General features: G+C 43.6%; 1 protein-coding gene across 1 annotated transcript in view; it reads right to left on the minus strand.

The window, feature by feature from the left end:
• The window catches only part of MYL4 (myosin light chain 4), a 20,048-nt gene extending 15,817 nt beyond the window's left edge, over nucleotides 1–4,231 (minus strand). Inside the window, exon 1 of the mRNA XM_044447120.1 lies at nucleotides 4,004–4,231. Within this exon, the coding sequence (XP_044303055.1) occupies nucleotides 4,004–4,126 (123 nt within the window). The 5' untranslated portion in view covers nucleotides 4,127–4,231. The remainder of the gene's footprint in view (nucleotides 1–4,003) is intronic.
• Nucleotides 4,232–19,343: the final 15,112 nt, after the last annotated feature.

The following is a 19,343-nucleotide window of genomic DNA, read 5'->3' on the forward strand; positions in this document are numbered from 1 at the left end:
CCCCCCCCCCCCCCCCCCCCCCCCCCCCCGGTAGCAAAGTATCTCAGGCTGGCAGCCACTGTTCATAGAGAATGTTATCTGTGAGCAGGTTATCTGTCATCTATCCGGCCTCCTCTCCTTCTTTCTAAAACAAGGAACCAAAAGACCCTCATATGTCTTCTCTCTTATATTTCCCCCCTCCCTCCTCCTTTATTTGATATAGGCTATAGGCATGGTCTTATAGAAAGTTTAACTTTTTTATATTAGACTTTAGATAATTATGAGCACTCCAGGAACTAAAAAGCAAAACAAACCAGTTCTCCTTCCACAAAAGCCTGTAGAGAAGCATACCAACCAGGAAATATAAGCTTGAATTATTTTAAGAAATTGTTTTAAATATCGTGCAATCCAAAAGCTTGAAGACCCCAGGATTTTGAACAGAAGTTGGTCGATAAAAACACAGCTTGTTCTGCACTCACTCCCACCTACACAGCAAAACAGAGTTTTAATGACAAGTGGGCTCAGAATTATGCCTCACCCCAGCATGGATGGCTACAGACTAAGTTATTCATCAAATGAACAGAAATTCATTTGTTTATTTATTTTATTTATACAACCTATCATGTGTATATCCTGTTTTTTCTGTCAGAAAAGGAGTAACCATCTTGAGATTCTTTTGAATTATTGACGGGATAGAAAAAGCCTTGACGAAAGAAATAAAGTAGCTAGCAAAGTATAACAAAGGACATACGGATTAAAAATCAACAATCTGTAATTAAAACAAAATCTCCAGCCTAAAAGCAGCATTAAGAACACAAAAACAAAAGCACCAAATGTAGCCATAGAACATTAAATTACTTGATTTAGGGCACAATCCTATGGCCCCTTGACATTGTCTGAGCGGCCACAGAGGCTGTGGATTCTCCACCACCACCTGCCCTTGAGGCTGGAGACTACACTCCAACTTTAGAAGGGTTGGCTGGAGATCTGTTCAACCCCCCTCACAGCCAGCATGGAAATAACTGTGCCAGCTGGCTTCAGGGGTCAGAAAATCGACCTCAGAGAGGAGGAAAAGGCATTCCAGTGGGCCAGAAGGGGAGGAGACTGGAGAGGTCTGACTCTCTGCCAGCTTCTTTCTCTCCCCCTCCAAAGCACCCTCACTAGATAGGCAAAAAAGCTGCCTAGTGTAAAACCCAGCAGGCGGAAGACAGAGAAGCAAAATTGCCTTCACCACTCCTTCCACCCTGTTGGAAGCTCTCAGAAGCTTCCAAGTCTGAGAGATTTCCATCTTGCAGGACTGTACCCTGGACCATGATGACCATTATTTTAATGAGATAACAGCATGACTAATTAGTCTAGATGGAAGCCATTAGTGTTTATCTCCCTAAGTCATTATAACATCCTAAAATACAGAATATAGCCTCTCAGATGCCATGCAATTTCTTTTTCAGAATTAGAACCTGCAGGAAATTCAGATTCCTGTTATGAAACCACACACATGGTGGAAGGTGCAAAAATATCCAGCAGCCCACCTTTTTCTTGGCTTTGTTACATAAGTTGTGAGACTCACAAAACCTAGGGGCTTTACCGCTTTCATTAAATGTTTGTCTGATGCTTTGGAACTGGCCTTGTGGATGCTCTGAAGATGTACACCTGCTGTCCTTTTCTCCCCATTCTTTTATATACTATAAGCAAACTCCTGTTTGGAAAAATGGATTGTGTTAAGGAGCCCTGGTGTTTTTAAGGAGTATTTCCTCCCCTGACTTCACTTCTCCAGGCAGATAAAGGCACTTGTGGGAAGAGAAAGCATGAACACCAGTCAACCACATGTAGGAGTTTCATCTCTTTCCTTGTCCACCCCTCCCCACCCCATCCTCTGATTCTTCCTTTTTGACATCTCCCAAAACCACTTTTGCTTCTCTGAGGCTCTTGCCTAAACTCAGAAGGATAGACACCCAAGCAGATATGTATAGGGCTATATATAAAATAAAAATATAAAAATGTATACATATAATATATTTTAAAATAGACGAAAAATCTACTGTTCTTGCCCTGAACAGTTCTTAACTAGTGGCTTCAGCTTCTTCTGGTCTGCCTTTAGTCCTGCCCTCAGCCTACAATGTCACTGGCAAGTCCCTCTTTCTGCAGAAGAAGACAGGCTCCTGCATCTCTGAACAGCTGTGTGTAAGGGGGGCATCTCAGCAGCAGTGCCAGCGGTCAAGGAAGCTGTAGAAATGCCCTCCCCTGCAACCACCGGTTGCACAACAACCGTAGTATTCCAGCTATCATTTCATTCTTCCATTGGGGCTCCCAGGCAAGTCCAAGACATCTGGGTGCCTGAGGCAAAGGACAAGATGGCAGCCCATCTTCCCACATACTGAAGCTTGGCCAAACAGGCAGTCAAATGTTATTTGGGCAGTGGTGGCAGAACAGTGGAGTAGAATAGCTTCAGGAGATCGTGGAGTATTGTATTATTATGTGGCATTTATAGCCTGCTTTTTTCCCTCTTTTTTCCAGGGTGTCTCACATAATCCTCTTCTGCTGCATGATTAACCCCACAACAACAAACGTGTGAGGTTGCTTCTGCAGAGAGGGAATGAATGGCCTCAAGTCACCCAGTGAGATTCATGGCTGCATGGGGACTGGATCCCAGATCTTCTGGTTCCCCAGTCCAAAACTCACCACCACACCACACAGTGTAGGCTGCATGGCCCAAAAGGTCCAGCCTTGCAGCCATGCACCATCATTCTTTGTTTTCCAGTATTTACCACCTGAGAGGGCTGCCTCATTCATCCTAATGATAGGGATGGGCTTTATCATTCCACTTCTAAATTCCTAATCTAAGTTCAATATCTCCACCTCCTGGCCCTAACCCTTTCCCTTCCCTCTCTATGCCACGGAAAACCTCTAGCTTTTGATCCCTTTCCTCCTCTTAAGTATTTGCTTTGCTAGTTCTATAATGGTCTTTCCTTCTCTGCCCTTAAAACCACATCCCTCAAGCCACTAGCAAGACCTCACCTGTTTCCCTGCTACACACCACCCTCATTTTGCACTGCTCTCTCCTTGTCTCTAGTGTAATCTGTAAGCCTTCTGGGCAAGGAATGTCTATTGTCTGTACAATAACCAGTCCGCCATACATCCATATTATGTATTAGTATGTAGATCTTATTTATTTACTAGATTTATTTCCTGCCTTTTTCTTAAAAAACAGAACAAAACAAAACCTCAAAACAGCTTACATTATTCCCTTCTCCCTGCTCTCAATCTTATTTCCGCAGCAAGCATCCTGTGAGGTAGCTTGGGCCGAGAGCTTGTGACTGGCCCAAAGTCACCCAGTTGGCTCCATGGCTGAGCGGGGACTGAACCCAGATCACTTGAGTCCTAGTCCCATGCTGTTAAGTGCACCACATTGGCTCTCAGATGCAGCCATAGCTTGGATGGGATCAGGAAAAGTTGCAGCTTTTGGATCTACAGAGACTCAGGAATTTAGAGAACTCTGATGTTAAATGAAGGAGATGCATTTTTTCTGTTGTCAGACTTATTGTACTGTATAGGAACATTCAAAATTATAATATAAGCCGCAATGGCCAGTTTGGTGCATTCTTGGCATTGAGTGAGCTAATTTGCCCCTTCACAGAAACAATTTACATCAAAGAATATAATGACTAATAAAGTAATGTAGAAAGCAAAGTTCTTCCAAAGCTTTCCTTAATTGCTAATAAAGTTTTTTAAACAATAAATTAAGAAGCAGAACCTCTGTAGCAAATTAGGAAAAGCTAGACTGAGGAAGGAAGGACAGAAGGAAGTGAATCAGCTTTTAAAGTAGTCATTTAATTGCAAAATGGACTGCCTTCTACTGTTGACAAACAACAGGTCTGGGAACTAAAGCTAAGGTGTGTAGTGAAATGTCCTAAGCCATTAATGAGCCTTTGGCAGAGCAGGAAATCTGATCCTGAGCACCGACCTCTCGCACTCCTGCCTTCAGAAAAGAGAATGGAAAGGTACATTTGGATTCCTTACTTACCTTCACACTCTTGGGATCAAAAGCAGGTTCTTTGGGTGGTTCAGGAGCTGGGGCTGGAGCTGGAGCTGGAGCTGGAGCAGGTTTGGCAGCCTCCTTCTTGGGATCTGGTTTTTTAGGGGCCATGAAGTTGGGCTACTGGCAAAGGAGTTGGGATGAAGGAGGCTAGGAAGGCAGCAGCGAAGCAAAGAGCCGAGGAACAAAAGGCAACACTTGTTCCCATAGCTTATATACTCAGCTGTGGGTCGCATACTGGAGGGTGGGCAAATTGCAAGTGCGGCTGCTGTTTACTATAAAAGGAAGGCTCTCCAAAAAGACTGTCCCCCCCTTCCCACTCAACAATTGTCCTTTGTCATCAACACGTTGTGCAAAGGCCTGGAGTCACCAATGCAGGCAGCTTTTTGCACCTGGGCTGGGAAGATTTCAGAACGCACATACTGAAAAGACTTTTAAAAACGGATTGCCCAGAGCATTCCATAGGGAAAATAGTAACAGCTTTGCTACTCAACCTGCCCCAATACTCAGGGGGAGACAAAGTGTGTCTTTTTATAGGCAAGTCTAAGAGTGCAAATGCCGCAGATTCCTTCTAAGCTACGGATTTGCTTGCTGACACGTTCCCAGTGGAATAGTTGACTGGAAACCTTCTGATTGCAGATGCATTTCCCCCTCTCCTATAGCCTTCCTGGTTTCCCCCTTTTATAATCTCACCTTTGCTCCCTGCCTTTTCTTAAGGGAACTCAGGTTGGCATTGGTAGGACCATCCTATTTTATCCTCACAACTGGACAAGCTGAGAGACACTAACTTGCTCACAGCCATCTCACTAGTGTAGAACAGAGTTTGGCACTTGGGTTTCTCTAGTACAAATTCTGTAAGACAGCCTTCCCCAACGTGGAGCCCCCTAGTTGAGTTAGCCTGCAAATCCCATTATTTTCACTCAATTTAGGCCATTGTGGCTGGGAATGGTGGTAGTCCAAAATATCTGGAAAGCATTTGGTTCAGGAAGGCTACTGTATGGTATCCATGACTATACCATACAGGATTACAATTCCTCCCTTGCTTTCTTGTGTGCTTGGGGTTTTTGACCACAAATGCCACATGGGCATATGCCAAAAGATGCATTTGACCACCATCGTATTGGACTGCACCAAAGTTCACTTGAAATACAATTATTTGGCATTGGTTCTGAGACTGTCCTTTGGATGTTATTGATGTTATGTGTCATCATGTCACCTCCAACGTATGGTAACTCTATGAATGAATGTGCCCCATAGTGTCCTGTCCTTGACAGCTAAGCTCAGCTCAGCTCCTGAAAACTCAAGCCTGGGGCTGCTTTTATGGAGTTAAGCCATCTCATATTTAGTCTTCCTCTTTGCCTTTGACTTTCCCTAGCATGACTATTTCTCCAGCGAGTCTTGCCTTCTCATGATAAGCCCAAAGTATGACAGCTTCAGTTTTGTCATTTTTGCTTCCAAGCAAAGTTCTGGCTAGGACCCTTTTGTCTGTCTTTCTGTCTGTCCAGCGTACTCCTAAAGCTTTGCTCCAGCACCATGTTTTGAGCACATCAATTATTTTCCTGTCAGCTTCCTTCACTGTCCAGCTTTCACATCTATACATAATGATCCAAAATACAGTAGTGTGGATGACCTTGGCTTTAGTCTCTAGGGAATGTCCTTTCACTTGATGATCGTTGCTGGTTCTGTCATTGCTCCCCTTCCAAGTCTCAGTCTTCAAGTTTATTGGCTGCAATCTCAATTTAAATAGATAATTGAGCCAAGGTATGTAAAATCTTTCACAATCCAGTTTCTTCATTGTTGACCTTAAAGTTGTGCAATTATTTTGTAGTTAAATTTTTTGTTTTCTTAATGTTCGGCTGCTGTCCTGCTTTTGCATTTTCTTCTTTCATCAGGTGTCATTTCAGTTCATTGCTGCTTTCTACCAGTAATATGGTATCCTCTGAGTATCTTACATTATTACTATGTCTTCTGCCAATTTTCACTCCTTCAGCTTTTCTTTCCCTCAGATCCAGCTTTCTTTATGAAATGTTCTGTGTACAGATTGAACAGATCAGGAAATAAAATACACCTTTGTCTGATGACCTTGCCTATAGGAAACCATTCTGTTTCTCCATATTTGCCCTAACAGTAGCTTCTTATCTGTGATACAGGTTACACATCAAGACCATCAAGTGCTGAGGCCTGCCCATTTTTTTTAGGCTATCCATTGCTTCATGATCCACACCGTCAAAGACTTTGCTATAGTCTGTAAAGCGTAATACATTCTCCTGACATCCCTTGATGTGCTCCAGTAGGCTACATATATTTGTGATATGCTCTCAAGTGCCTTTTTGGAATCCAGCTTGTCCTTTGCATGCATATGAAATTTATATTTATAGTGAGTAGATTGACTTAAGTCCCATTGATTACAATGGATCTTCTCAAAGAGTGATTAAAGCTCGATCAGGTTATTGATTTACATTTATTTCCTAGGAAAATGGTGCAGGAACTCAAGTTCCCCAGTCTACAAGATTTGCTCCAATGTGAAGGATAGGTGTTGTGCTCAAGAAGTTCTTAATTTCTCATGTGTCCCATGTTTAAGCCAAATTAAGCACTGAAAACTAAGACTAGATTTAAGTCCTGGCAAACATTCAGCCTGTATTCAGTAAAACTTTTGGAGTTACGTAGTAGTTTGCATTCAGCTTCTGCTGCCCCTGGAAGTCTTGCTGATATCCCCTAGTCCTGGCTCCCTTGCTTTCCCTTCCCTTCTAAAATTATAGAAGTTTGAAGCAGATCTTCAGAACCTTAGGGACTAGAAAGTCATGCTCCAACCTGTGTTTGTGAGCTTTGTGATTTTTTAATGCAAAGTTTGCAGTTCTATAGGGAGGGAGAGGGGGTTTGCAAAAATGCCTTCCTATCTGTTTGCTGTGAATGTTTTTCTAAGCCTTGCTTCTTCAACATTTTTTTTTTTTTTTTACATTTAAGCTTTTTTTTTTAATTGCAAGATGCCAGCTAGTAAGCAGCAACACAGATGCTGGCAAGATGCTGGCAATGCAGTGAGCAGACCGGTCTTTTCAAATCAGTGTGTGTGTGTGTGTGTGTGTGTGTGTGGGAGGGAAGGAGCACGCCCCTGGATCCACTCTCAGGAGTCTGGTGCAAAGACATGGATTTACAATTAAAGAACTCTGAGCTATGTAATCTGTTCTGAGTACCAGAACTGAATGGAACTCAGCTCACAGTCCTTAATCTCAAGACCACCCCAAGCTTCTCTCATTTCAACAATTCAATTAGGGCAGGAAGGAAGGCATTTTGTTGCTGCAGTTGCTAAATAATTGGGAGTCTGAAATCTTTGCCAAATAAGTAGAAATCAGAAACCTTGCCAGTCTACCACAAATCACTTGAAGTTCTTTTTCAGAAGATTCAGATGTGTCTTTTAATATACTGAACGGAATATTGTCACAATGCCATATAGTTAATGAGAAGGTACCAGTGAGGGCAAAGGAAATTTTCCTATTATGCTCGCTTTGAATGAGGATGAGGGACTGGGCCTTTGCATCTTGCAGCACAATTTGATTCTTTTTACAGCCATCATCTGTGGAGAACTCTTAATTCATGCTGACCACTAACCAGGCTTGCCTGCCATTGCTCTGTGAAAACAGACAGTGTAACTTGAAATTTGCCTTCATAACCTTTGTGCATTGTAGCAGAATTATTATTATCATTATTACATTGCATTTATAGCCTGCCTTTTTTCCTTTTGTTGCTTGCATAGCTTCGTGTTATCCTCACCGCAAGAACCCTGTGAGATTGGTTAGGCTGAGAGTGCATGACTGGTCCAAAGATACCCAGTGAGCTTCATGACTGAAAAGGGACCAGAACCTGGATCTCCCAGATCCCCAGTCCAACAGTCTAACTACCAGAATCAAGTTATTGGATGAAACTTGTCTACAGTTGATCTTCTCTTCAGGTAACTAACTCCTAAGCCATTTTCCAAAGAACTCCAAGCCTTCTCGAAGCACAAAGGGGTAACTTACTGCTTTCTGCACCTACTCTGTCCCTCTGTTGTCTTGCATTTAGTGAGGTGGGTTGAATGAGTTTATACTTTAGCCTTTTTGTATAGAAGCAGTACTTTTCTATGTGTGCTCTTATGTCAAGGTCAAAACTGTACAGGGTCTTTAAGGGCATGGAGGGAGGGGGGGTTTGGGGGGGGGGCGGGAGGGATGACTCCTTAGTAGACATCAGATAACTCGACCAGTTAGCAGATAATGCTATCATTATGTCCACACACACATACCCACTCCACACACATCTTGTAACACATCTTCACTCTTCAGCAAAAGGAGAGCAGCACCCAAAGATCAAGGATAACAGCCCCTATCCTCAGGTCAATCAATTAAAAGACACAATGCAAGAAATAAGGAACTCGCAAAGGACCCGGGGAAACACAAAGGACACTGGCACTACCCTTTTTGTTACTGCATTGCATTTATATCCCTCCTTTTTCATCTTGGGAGGCACTCAAGGCAGCTTGCATAGTTTCCTTTTATCCTCACAACAACCACCCTACAAGTACAATATCGAGAGTATTTATTCGGCTTCTTCTCACAGGACAGCTGAAGATTGTTGTGTTTGTTTATTTATTTATTCATGTCTAAACTGCCCAGTAGCCAAAGCTCCCTAGGCTAATTGCTGCTGTGGAGAAAGAATTGGAGTACTCCAGCTAGAGGGGGCTCCGAGCATTCCTTCATCAGCCCTCCAAACAACATGCATTTACACTGGAGGCTGAACCCCATTGGGTCAGTTGCTAAGCAAAGAGGTGTCTGCCTCAGGACTTTTCATGAGTAAAGGGTTGCTCATGAACCAGGCTCTACTCAAAAGTAAGAGCCTTCTCCTCAGGTGACTCTGACAACTCTCTGTCCGGCCTGGGCAGGGATTTGAATCCTCACACTTCAAAGCCATCAGTTCCAGGCAAGCCTGCAGAAATAATATTTGTATTTTAGCTCCTAGAATCACATCCCCTGATTATGGTGGGTTCTTTTGGTAAGATCTGGGATGTTAGGACCTTTGGAATGTTTGCAGACCTTGCTGCTGGTACTGGCATTTGCTCCTTTCTAACTTCTCTGTCTTGACACCACTGGCATGAGCAGGGCCTAACAACAGGCCAAGAAGTCCCAAGGAAGATTGTATGGAAAACCTGGGTGAGTGGTGTCAGTCTGGGCTTTGCCAAGGAATTTGAAAAGGTATTGCAATGATGGGAAAGATGTTGCAAAACTGCAGGCTCCTCAAAACCATTTAATATGTTATAAAATATAGAGTAAAGAGTAACTTCACAACTCTGTGGCATAGCATGCTCTTGGAAGGCAAAAGGATCCAGGTACAAAATTTAGGTAGTGCTGGGAAAACCTGTGAAATGGGCTGAAACTCTAGGGGGCCACTGCTGCCAGCTAGTGGCCCTCTAGCCAGTCACAAGCCAGATGGGCCACTGGTTTGGCTTAGTACAAGGCAGCTTTCTATGTTCCTATTTTGGGTCCTGTTTTGGTGGAAAATCCCACAAACAGATCTTCCCATCCCTGGGAGTAAAAATATCATAACAACTTATGATCTGTGGCCTTTTCACAATATCCCAAGTCGTCTGCCTCACTTGGCTACCTCACTCTGGCCATTTAGACATCAGGAAGCACCTGCAGTATTTTGCTTAGGAAGAATACTTTTGAAAGTACATAATTAGCATAAAGTGACCTTCCCCAGTCAGAAGCTGCATTGAACTACCACCCCCATAATCCCCAGAGAATCACCTTGGCGGTTGGGAATGTTGTAAGTTGTAGACATCCTGAACGCCTCAAGTTAGGGAGTCGCAAATGTACCAAAAAAGAGGAAGAAGTTTTTGCAGGTTGCAAAAACCGTGTTAGAGATGGCCAGGGGCACCTGTGTGGAGGGAATAGTTAAACAAGTGAGCAAGTCTGGAGGGTTTGCACAGACTTGGCCTCGCCAGCAGCTGCCCACCTCTTGTCAGTGCCTGCTTGAGCTTCCCAGGAGCTTTGAGGCCTGTGCACCGTCAGCTCTGCTACTCAGCAACTGCCTGAGAAACCTGACAATTCTCCTGAGAGGTGGCAGAGTCAGAAATATCTCTTGGGCTGATGCTCAAGGCTTCCCACTTCAGGATGGGTGTGATGTGATAAACTTAGCTTGCTGTAAGGGTAGCTGAAAGGAGAGCTTATGTCTCTCTGGACATTTGTGGAAGCAGGAGGGGCCCTCACTGCGTCTAAAGCAGAACTGAAGCCATCCTCCAAGAGCGCTTCGTAACGTAGCTTCAGCTTGTGCTTCAGCTACTGCAGTAACTGGGGTGGGGCCATCTGGAGTTTTGGAGCGTGCTGTGATCAGTATGCTAGTGACAAACAGCATACTATTTCGAGGCTGTGGGTGTGCTAACTCAATGCCTGGCTCTGACTGGATGAGGCCTTAAACTAAAAATTCAGTCCAGATAAGGCTGAGACATTGTTAGTGGGTCCTTTTCCCCTGACAGAGGGCACTCATGCAGTTCTGGATAGGGTTCTATTCTCCTTGAAGGGCAGCTTCATAGCTTGTGGCGTTCTTGATCCAGCTTTGTCACTTAAGGCTCGGGTGGCCTGAATGCCATGGAATATTTTCTACCAACTGCTGTTGGTGGCCCTGCTATGCCCCTACCTTGACAGGAATAACCTGGATGTTGGTGTTTGTGTTTTGGTGACCTCCCAGTTAGAGGACTGATACGTGGTCTGTACTGTTTAGAAGCTGCAGCTTATGCAGCATGTGTCAGCCAGATTGATAACAGGGACAAGAAGGTCTGAACATACAATGCCGATTCTGGCCAGTTTGCATGGCCTGTCTGCATCTTCAGAGTCTGCTTCATGATATTGGTTTCACCCTATAAAGCCTTATGTGGCTTGGAACAGCAATATCTGTTGGATCGCCTCTCTCAGCATGAACTTATACTTATTTTATAGTATATTGAATGAACTTATGAATGATACTCATCTCCTAAGGCCCTCTCTTGGGTGCTTCTTCCAAGGGAGTGTTGGAAGATAGCAACAGGGGAAGGGAACTTCGCAGTGGTGGCCCCCAGTTATAAACCAATCTCCTTGATGAGGCCCATTGTTTTATTTTTGGTACCAGATTAAGACCTTCTCTCTCCCTCTGGCATTTGGTAGCATATGTTAGGTTTTAATCAGGTATTGGGTTTTAATTATAGGTGTTTCTTTAACATTGCTTTAGGTATATATGCCTTTGCGTGTGCTTTCTGTTTATATATTTGTTTGTAAATGCTTTTTATAATATATTGTACAGTCTCAAATCTTTGTAAACCACTGGAGAGCTTTGGCTTTTGGGCTGTATAGAAAGGTAATAAATGAAATGCCATATGTATGAAAAGTGTATGGCTGTAGTACTTACCAGCAAACACCAGGTGGAGGTGAAGTCTAGTATGTGGATGGGTCTCTGGCTGCAGCAGATGGACTTGGCATTTTTAAAAAGCAGCATAACTGCTTGCAGGTTAATGGAGGAGCAGCAGGAGGCTTCTGTAAGCAGCTTAGCACTGGTTCTGAGTTTAAGAGCTGGTTCAGCTAGACTGAGCTCTGCTCTAATCTCATGGGCTTATGTGTTTTTGGCTAGGGATCCAGTTAGTGACTGGTTTGCCACTGTGTGAATGGAAAGCTGGAATAGATGAACCATTGGTCTGATCCAGCATGGCTTTTCTTATGTTCACTGACAAAAGTGATGGAAGGGAGGGATGTGGGTGATGGAGAAAGACTGTAGTTCAGTTATGAAGTACATGCTTGGTATGCTAAAGGCATTATGCCTGCGTGTGTCCCTGTGAAAACTATGGGGAATCTGTAAAAACAAAGAAAGGAAACAAAAAGCCCTGTTAAAGGAAACAGAGTTTTGACAGCTTTTAAAAAGGAGTCTCTCACACTTTTCCATGTTCTCAAACACTTAGAGTCTTGGGAACAAGTGGAAAAGTTAGGGAAAAGTTAGAACCTGGGCAATTTTCAGTACCTTGGACCTTGGTATCCTTCTGGAGCAACTCTCTGAGATGGGAGAAGGCACACTGCAAGTCAGTGGTTCCATTTTAACTTGGATGGGATTCCTCTGGGGTTGGTCTTGTCCCCATGCTATTTAACAAATGATGATTATTATTTATGATAATTTCATTTCTATCCTGCCCATAGCCAAAGCTCTCTTAGTGGTTTACAACAAACCATGCAAACAACAATAGAGTCAAAAATTATAGAATAGTAGAGTTGGAAGGGGCCAAGAAGGCCATCAGGTCCAACCTCCTGCTGTTGTAGGACTCCAATTTACACCATCCCAATTTTGCCTTGAATATCCTAGTGTAGGAGAGCCCATGACCTCTCTAGCCAACTTGTCCCACTCTGACAGTGAGGAAACTTTTTGTGATATCTAGCCTGAATCTGGGTTATTCTAACTTAAATGGATTATTCTGTGTCCTACACTCTGGTATCAGTGAGATCTTGACCTTCCTCTTTGTGACAGTCTTGGAATGGCTTATAGAATGATACCATGTCCCCCCTCAGTCTTCTCTTCTTAAGGCTGAACATGTCCTGTTCTCTGTCTCTCCTCACAGGGCAGTGTTTCCAAACCCTGGATTATTTTTGTTGCCCTCCTCTGGACCTTTCTAAATTTCCTACATCTTTTTAAATCTTGGTGACCAGAACAGGACTTAGTATTCCAGATGAGGTCTGACTAGTATAGGGGAACTGTTATTTTTCATGGTTTGGAAGCAATACATCTATTAATGCATCCAAAAATAGCCTTTGCCATTTTTGCATCTGCATCACATTCTTGGTTCATATTTAGTCTGTTGTCCACAATAACTCCAAGGTCTTTTTCAGTTCTTTTGAGCCATACATTCCCCATCTTGTATTGATACATTTGATTTCTTTTTCCTAGATGGAGGACTTGGCATTTGTCCACATTAAATCTCAATCTCTCTCTCTCCCTCTCTGCTTTCAGTCCCACATTTAAGCATATCAAGACCTTTTCAGTAGTTGTCCACCCAGTTATGGAACAGGCTTCCCACTGAGGCCAGTCTTGCTCCAACTTTAATATCTTTTGGTGCAAGGTTAAGACTGTCCTCCATCACTGGGCATTTAATTAATTTACTATTATACTGGGGCTTTGTTAGCTGCTTGAACAGGTCTTATGATTTAATTTGTACATAGTATTGTAGCTTTTTATATTTCTTTTAAATTTGGTTTTAGATTTTACATGGCAAACTTTTATGATTTTTTTCTTTGCTGTGTGCATTTTATATAGTATTTTTATGTGTTGCTGTAAACCACCCAAAGAGCTTTGGCTATGGGCAGTACAGAAAACAAACAAACAAAATTTTTGGAGCCTCTCTGAGTTAATGTCCAGGGTTGGAGTTTGCTCATTTTCAGTTCTCCATTAAGTGCACAGGTGTACACTTCTGAAATAACAAAGAAGTTTTTAAAAAATATTAATGCAAAAGTATTTGAAAAATATATACAAATGTCTGTGCCCATTGGAGGGAACAAAAAAAAAAAAAGGTTGGCAAGGCAACCCACTTGGGCCCTTTGAAGGGGTTGTCAGAGGCTGCCATTATGGGAATTACAAAAGCCAACTGAAAATCAGGAAATCTGATCTTCAAAAAACAAACAAACAAAAAATGAACAAGATAAAGTGTGGGGTGGGGAAAACAGGGAGTCAGACATACTGTAGCTCATGATTATGACACTGACCCTCAGGTGCCTCTTGGGCACTTATGGGAAGTGGTTACTGGCAACGGCCTGCGCAAGCTTGGCAAGAGCTGCGGGTGTGGGGGCATTGCTGTTCTTACCAAATGGCTCGCTTGCTCCTTCCCTTCACCCTAGTGGAAGCAGCTGCCTGAATGCAGACAGCATGTTAACTTATTGTGGATCGAACAGCCCCTAGAACTAGCCATCTCTTGCCAGAGTGGCTTATAACTAAAAATAAGTCACAGTGGAGTATCTTGTCATGTGAACCCAGTTGGTGTGAATGTATTTATTTAAAGGAGAAGGCAACCTCTGGGAAAGAGGTAGCTGCAGTGAACCGATTAATTACTTTCCTGTGAAATTGTTTGGTGATTAACGCTGCCTCTCTCCACACTTACCTTTCCTGTAGGAGTCTTCAGAATGAAAAGCAGCTGATCCCCCCCCCTCAAAAAAGGCAGAAATATAGTTACTTGCCACCAAAACCCTTCCCCATTACTGCTTCTGTGATTATTTTTACTCCCACATTATTATATACAAAGGGAGAATGGATAATACCACTATCCCAGACCAGAGGGTTGCCACACACCCTTCTCGCCATCCCTCCCTTCCCACTGTGGTTATAGTAACACTGCACCGCATTGTAAATCACACTCTCAGCATTGGCCTTGACTGCAAAATAAGCAGAGTTGTGCAGAAGGACTGTCGCAAGCCTCCCCCTCTATGCCACAGCCTTGCTCACCTACCAGCACAATACCGGCTCTTATATTGGCCATTTTTGCAAATTCTGTGAAGTCAAATATCAGCAATACGTCATTCCAAAGTGATTTTATTTTGCATTGATGCAGTAAGATGCTGCCTTGAATGATTTATGGAGATTTGGGCCCTAATTTCCTTCTTTATTTCATGCTGGCGATTCTGTAGGATGTTACGGCGTTAGCTGCCCTGGAGATCCTTAGAGAGGGAAATGCGGTGGGGGGATTGAAATAGCCTCAAATAGATCCACTTGCATTTCTGGACTGATAACAAGGGGTATGTGTGCATTTCCATTAGCAGGACAATCTTGAATCATCCTGCAGGAAAGAGCCTCTTACGCCACCTTATTGAAGCTTCTGCTCAAGTATAATCTTATTGCTGCTTGTCTTCTTAACTGAGAGTTCTCTTTGCATTGACAGTTTTTGCATTTTATTTTCCGAGTTATATATTGTATTGCTTTGTTTTCTTGGTTTTATATGGCTTTAATGAATTGTGTTGGTTGTTGTCATTTTAAATTGTTTTGGATGTTTTATTGTAAGCCACCCCATTCCTAAAGTCCTGCAATTTCCATGACCCCAACATCCATGCATGAGCTAATATCTATCTATAGCAGCCTTCCTCAACCTGATACCTCCCAGGTGTGTTGGGACAACCCCCAGCATTCCTTAGCCAATACACAGGCTGGCTTGGGGTGCTGGTGGTTACGAGTCTGCAAGTCTGCGTGTAAGGAGAACAAGAAGTTGGGGAGAGCATACTCATGCATACAAGTGGCCCATTTTGTTAACAGGCCAAAGGAATATAGAAGCAGTTGTGAAGCTTAGAAAGGCAGCTGAGAGTGGAGCACTGTTTGCTGTATGCTTCACAACTGATGTAATTGTGATAGAGAAGACCACTTAAACCCCCTTCCCCCTGAAAATGAGGGAAGAGCCAGTGTGGAGTAGTGGTTAAGAGCATGGGATTGGGACTCAGACTATCTGGGTTCTAGTCCCCGCTCAGCCATGGAGCCAACTGGGTGACTTTGGGCCAGTCACAGACTCTCAGTCCAACCTACCTCACAGGGTTGTTGTTGTGGGGATAAGATGGAGAATGATGTAAGCTGCCTTGAGCCCTTTGTAGGAAAAAAGGCAGGATATAAATCAAAAAATAAAATAAAAAATCCATTAAGTCCAGAGTCTAAAATTATACAAGAATGGTAGCTATGGCTACTTAGGACTGAATACACAGAATGAGTTTGCTACTAGTATATATGATACATCATTCCTCGCTATTCCTATTCTGGGTGAAACCTTGTTCACACAACTTGAAAATGATTCCTTTATTTTATGTATGTGTCTTCCACTCACTGGGTACCTACCTTCTCCAGGAGAGATCATAGAGAAAAAAAAGAGTCACTTTTGTGATGGCTCCTAAGCATGTTATAGGTTCCTTATGTTCACAGATGTAGAGTTGTTTCTATGTGAGGAATTAATAGACAATTTGAAGTGGTGCTCTTACATTCCTTGGTCCTTTTGCCTTTGTCCCCCATCTTACACAATAATGATTTCAACATGATGGCACTTTATAAAATATTTTTATTCCCATGATAATGGGCTCGGGTCATTGGAGCACTGAAGAATCAAACTGTAATGATGAGGCAGAGATTTGGCAGAATTTATTTTCTATTGTCAATAACATTTCCCCCCCACCCCAAATGAAACAACAAAACAACTTCAAACTGGAGAAAAAATCTGAGCGGTGCAAATATAAGGCTGGGGTAGGGCTGCTTCATTATTTGAAAACTCAGTAGCACATTCTTTAAAATGCCTCCTCCCCCTTGGTTTTCCAGAACCACCTGTCACAAGGGTTTTCATAAAATCATCTGCTTCAGAGGATTCACATTTGGCCAAGGAATATCACTCCAAGGGACAATGCAGAGAATAAATAAAACAAAATGCTTTCTCTTAAAAGAACTTGATCAATGGCAGAGACACTTTTCTCATTGTTCAAATCTTGTTTGCAATCTTTTTGCCTGCTGGTAAGTAACAAACCCTCTCCCCTTCAATTCTCGCCCAGCAGTAATGGGTCCTTTTGGAGAATACATGAATTTGCAAATCTGTATTTCCACTGAAGTTCCAGGTAGCAGAAGAAAGACACATGAAATCCACTACAGAGACAAACTTACACTAACTAGATCTAGTAATGACCTTCATTTTGAGATGACAAAAAGGAAAAAAGCTGGTTTGAGCCTAAGGAATTAATATATTCTGTTCCTGTCTCCAGGGTCATTATGCTTCTTCACTCAAATGGTCAAAGGACTGCAAAGGTTCGCAAATCAACATTTTAAAAACAAGCACAATTTTGAGCTGTGGTGTCTGATATAAAGAATGTCCATTAAAGTGCTGTGGATTTGCAAGGTTTTGGAATAAAGGGTAGCAGCTTAAAAAAAGGAATCAAAGATACCAGGCAACCTTAAGAGATCACCAAAAAAAATAAAAAATAAAAATAAAATCACACGACAGGACCAAAAACATTGAGTGATGCATGTGGGAAGTACTATTTTGTAGCATTGTACAAGGACAAGAAAGATATCAGGTTCACCAGCCTTCTAACTACAGGGGTGGGATCTACCACGCATCAGCCATACCCAATCACCGTAGCATTTGGCACCTCCAAGGGTAGAAAGCTGTATGTGTCTGGTTTCCAACTTGCATTTTCATATTAGCAACTCATGCCTGTACACTGCAAGTGTTCTTTAATTTATACTGCTCATGTTAGATGTATTATGTAGACTAGATTATATGTCACATCAACCTCCTTTCTCCCACCCTAGCTGAGTATGTCCAGCTCTCTACAGCTTTACTGGAGAAAAGTTTGCATCCTAAGGCTTGAGGGGCTGATCTAAGGCCATGTATAATTTTTTTGTTTTTCTACCTGGCACTGAAGTTCTCAGTTTCTTCATTTGAAGAATGTTACATTCAAGCAGAGGACAGCAGTGCTGTTTTAATGGAGACTGAGGCATTCAATATATAAGCGACAGGCACGGGATGCACAGACAGAGGATGGTGCCCTGTTAGTCACAGACTTCCTTGGCGACCTTATGCAACAAAGAAGATGGACGTCACTAAACACACGCACACACACAAGCACAGCTCTAGACCCCATTAGAAGAAGGTGGAGCACGGTAACCAGTCTAAAATGCTGTGGGGCAGGAGGCAATCAAACTCCAGAGGTGCATGGTATCCAGAATTCAAGCTCAGTTACACGCTGTTCAGCTATGATACTTGGATAATTCTTTAAAAGGGAGGTCTTTGGGAATAAAGACAGAAGGCGAATTTTGGCACAAGTGTGGAGCCCACAAAGTGGGTTTGGATAAGGCAGGACCTACTTAGGGTACTGCTGACATTTGTAGAAGCAAATGGCTACTACTTTTCCATTAGGGTTTGTAGAGAGACAAAGTGCTCTAGGCTGAAGTCCACCTATAGTCCCTGCAGGTCCAGTTGGTCCTTAGGCCTGCACAAGATGAATCAAGGGTTGCAGATCAAGGACTACAGATAATAGCTCCATGGCCAACCTAATCCAGTGCACCTTCCACTTCTGTCCACTGCAGCCCTGTATTTCTTGCTGCATCTACAACTCATGCTTACCAGAAGTGCTACTGGGACGACCTTTACACATAATCAAGATCATCTTACTTCACAAGACAAAGGTAATTCATACTGGAGAGGGAAATGCCCAGAAAGGAAGAGACAGCAGTCGGATGGGCCAAATTCAAGCTTCCTACTGTAAGAGAAAGCACCTCTTGCAGCAAAGGTAGCAGGAAGCCATGAATGAATGTGTCCCTCTGCAGTTTCCGAAGAGTGGGAGTGCCTTCCTGCCTTTCATCTGCCCAGCTCCCCAGACCAAGCCATCACACATGCTGGAAAGGGGTTTTCAGAATCAGTGTTAAGAGCAAAACAGCACATTACAGGCACATCTCAAGGAGACGTTCCAAACCTTCTTCCCTGCCAGGCATGGCACGCATGACACACATGCATACACGCTGAAAGGGGGCCCAAGATCTGTCCAGGAGGTGGAATACATCCAAAAGGGTCATGAGCTGAGGCACTGGAGGATGAGTAGGGCAGAAGGGCTTCAGGTGGCTGGGGGTGGACTTCTATTGTAGGCACTGGAGAAGATCATGCAATGAGCAGATCCTGTAACAGAAAACGGGGAGTTGGCTTTTGCCCCCACATCCCCAGTGGTTGGGCTGGTACAGCACCATGAGACAGGCTAAGGAAGAGATCTAGTACAGCAGAAATTTATAGAGGGGGGGCATGTTCACCTGGGGGCTGTTTGGCCTTGGATGGGGGGGCCAGGCAGGAAGGATCTAAGAGGGACAGTACGTGGTCATCTGTCCATTACAGCTATTGGCTAAGTGTTCAGGGTGACCCTAGGCACCAATGGAGACTGCCCCCCCTCTCCAGGTCTGCAGGGGAAAGCCCCCTCTGCAAGAGTGGAAAGAGGCTTGTAAGGTATATGTGATTATCCATGACCTTGTGGGAAAAGCCCAGGCAGTGCTGGCTGGCAGGACAAGGGCATTCATAGAGATTGTTGGCACAAATGGCAAGGCTGAGGGGGATGGAGGGTGTCCCCAAAGAAGAATGGCAAGGAAGGGAGCTCACGCACAGGCCTAGCCGGTGGAGGTGTGGCTTTTGGGATGGAAATACTACGCCCACTCACAGCCGCCTTGCGGGGCGACTGCCAGGCCTCCTGTGGACCACCGCATCTACCCTCAGGTGCTACACAGCCGAAGCCAGTGCCTGCCCCCAGGGGTGGAGTGGGAAGAGGCCTCTCCCTCAGCAGAGAAAAGCCCTGCCCTCAGGGCC

This window comes from Varanus komodoensis, unplaced genomic scaffold (assembly GCF_004798865.1).
Source record: "Varanus komodoensis strain SLA01 unplaced genomic scaffold, ASM479886v1 scaffold50, whole genome shotgun sequence".
NCBI lineage: Eukaryota > Metazoa > Chordata > Lepidosauria > Squamata > Varanidae > Varanus > Varanus komodoensis.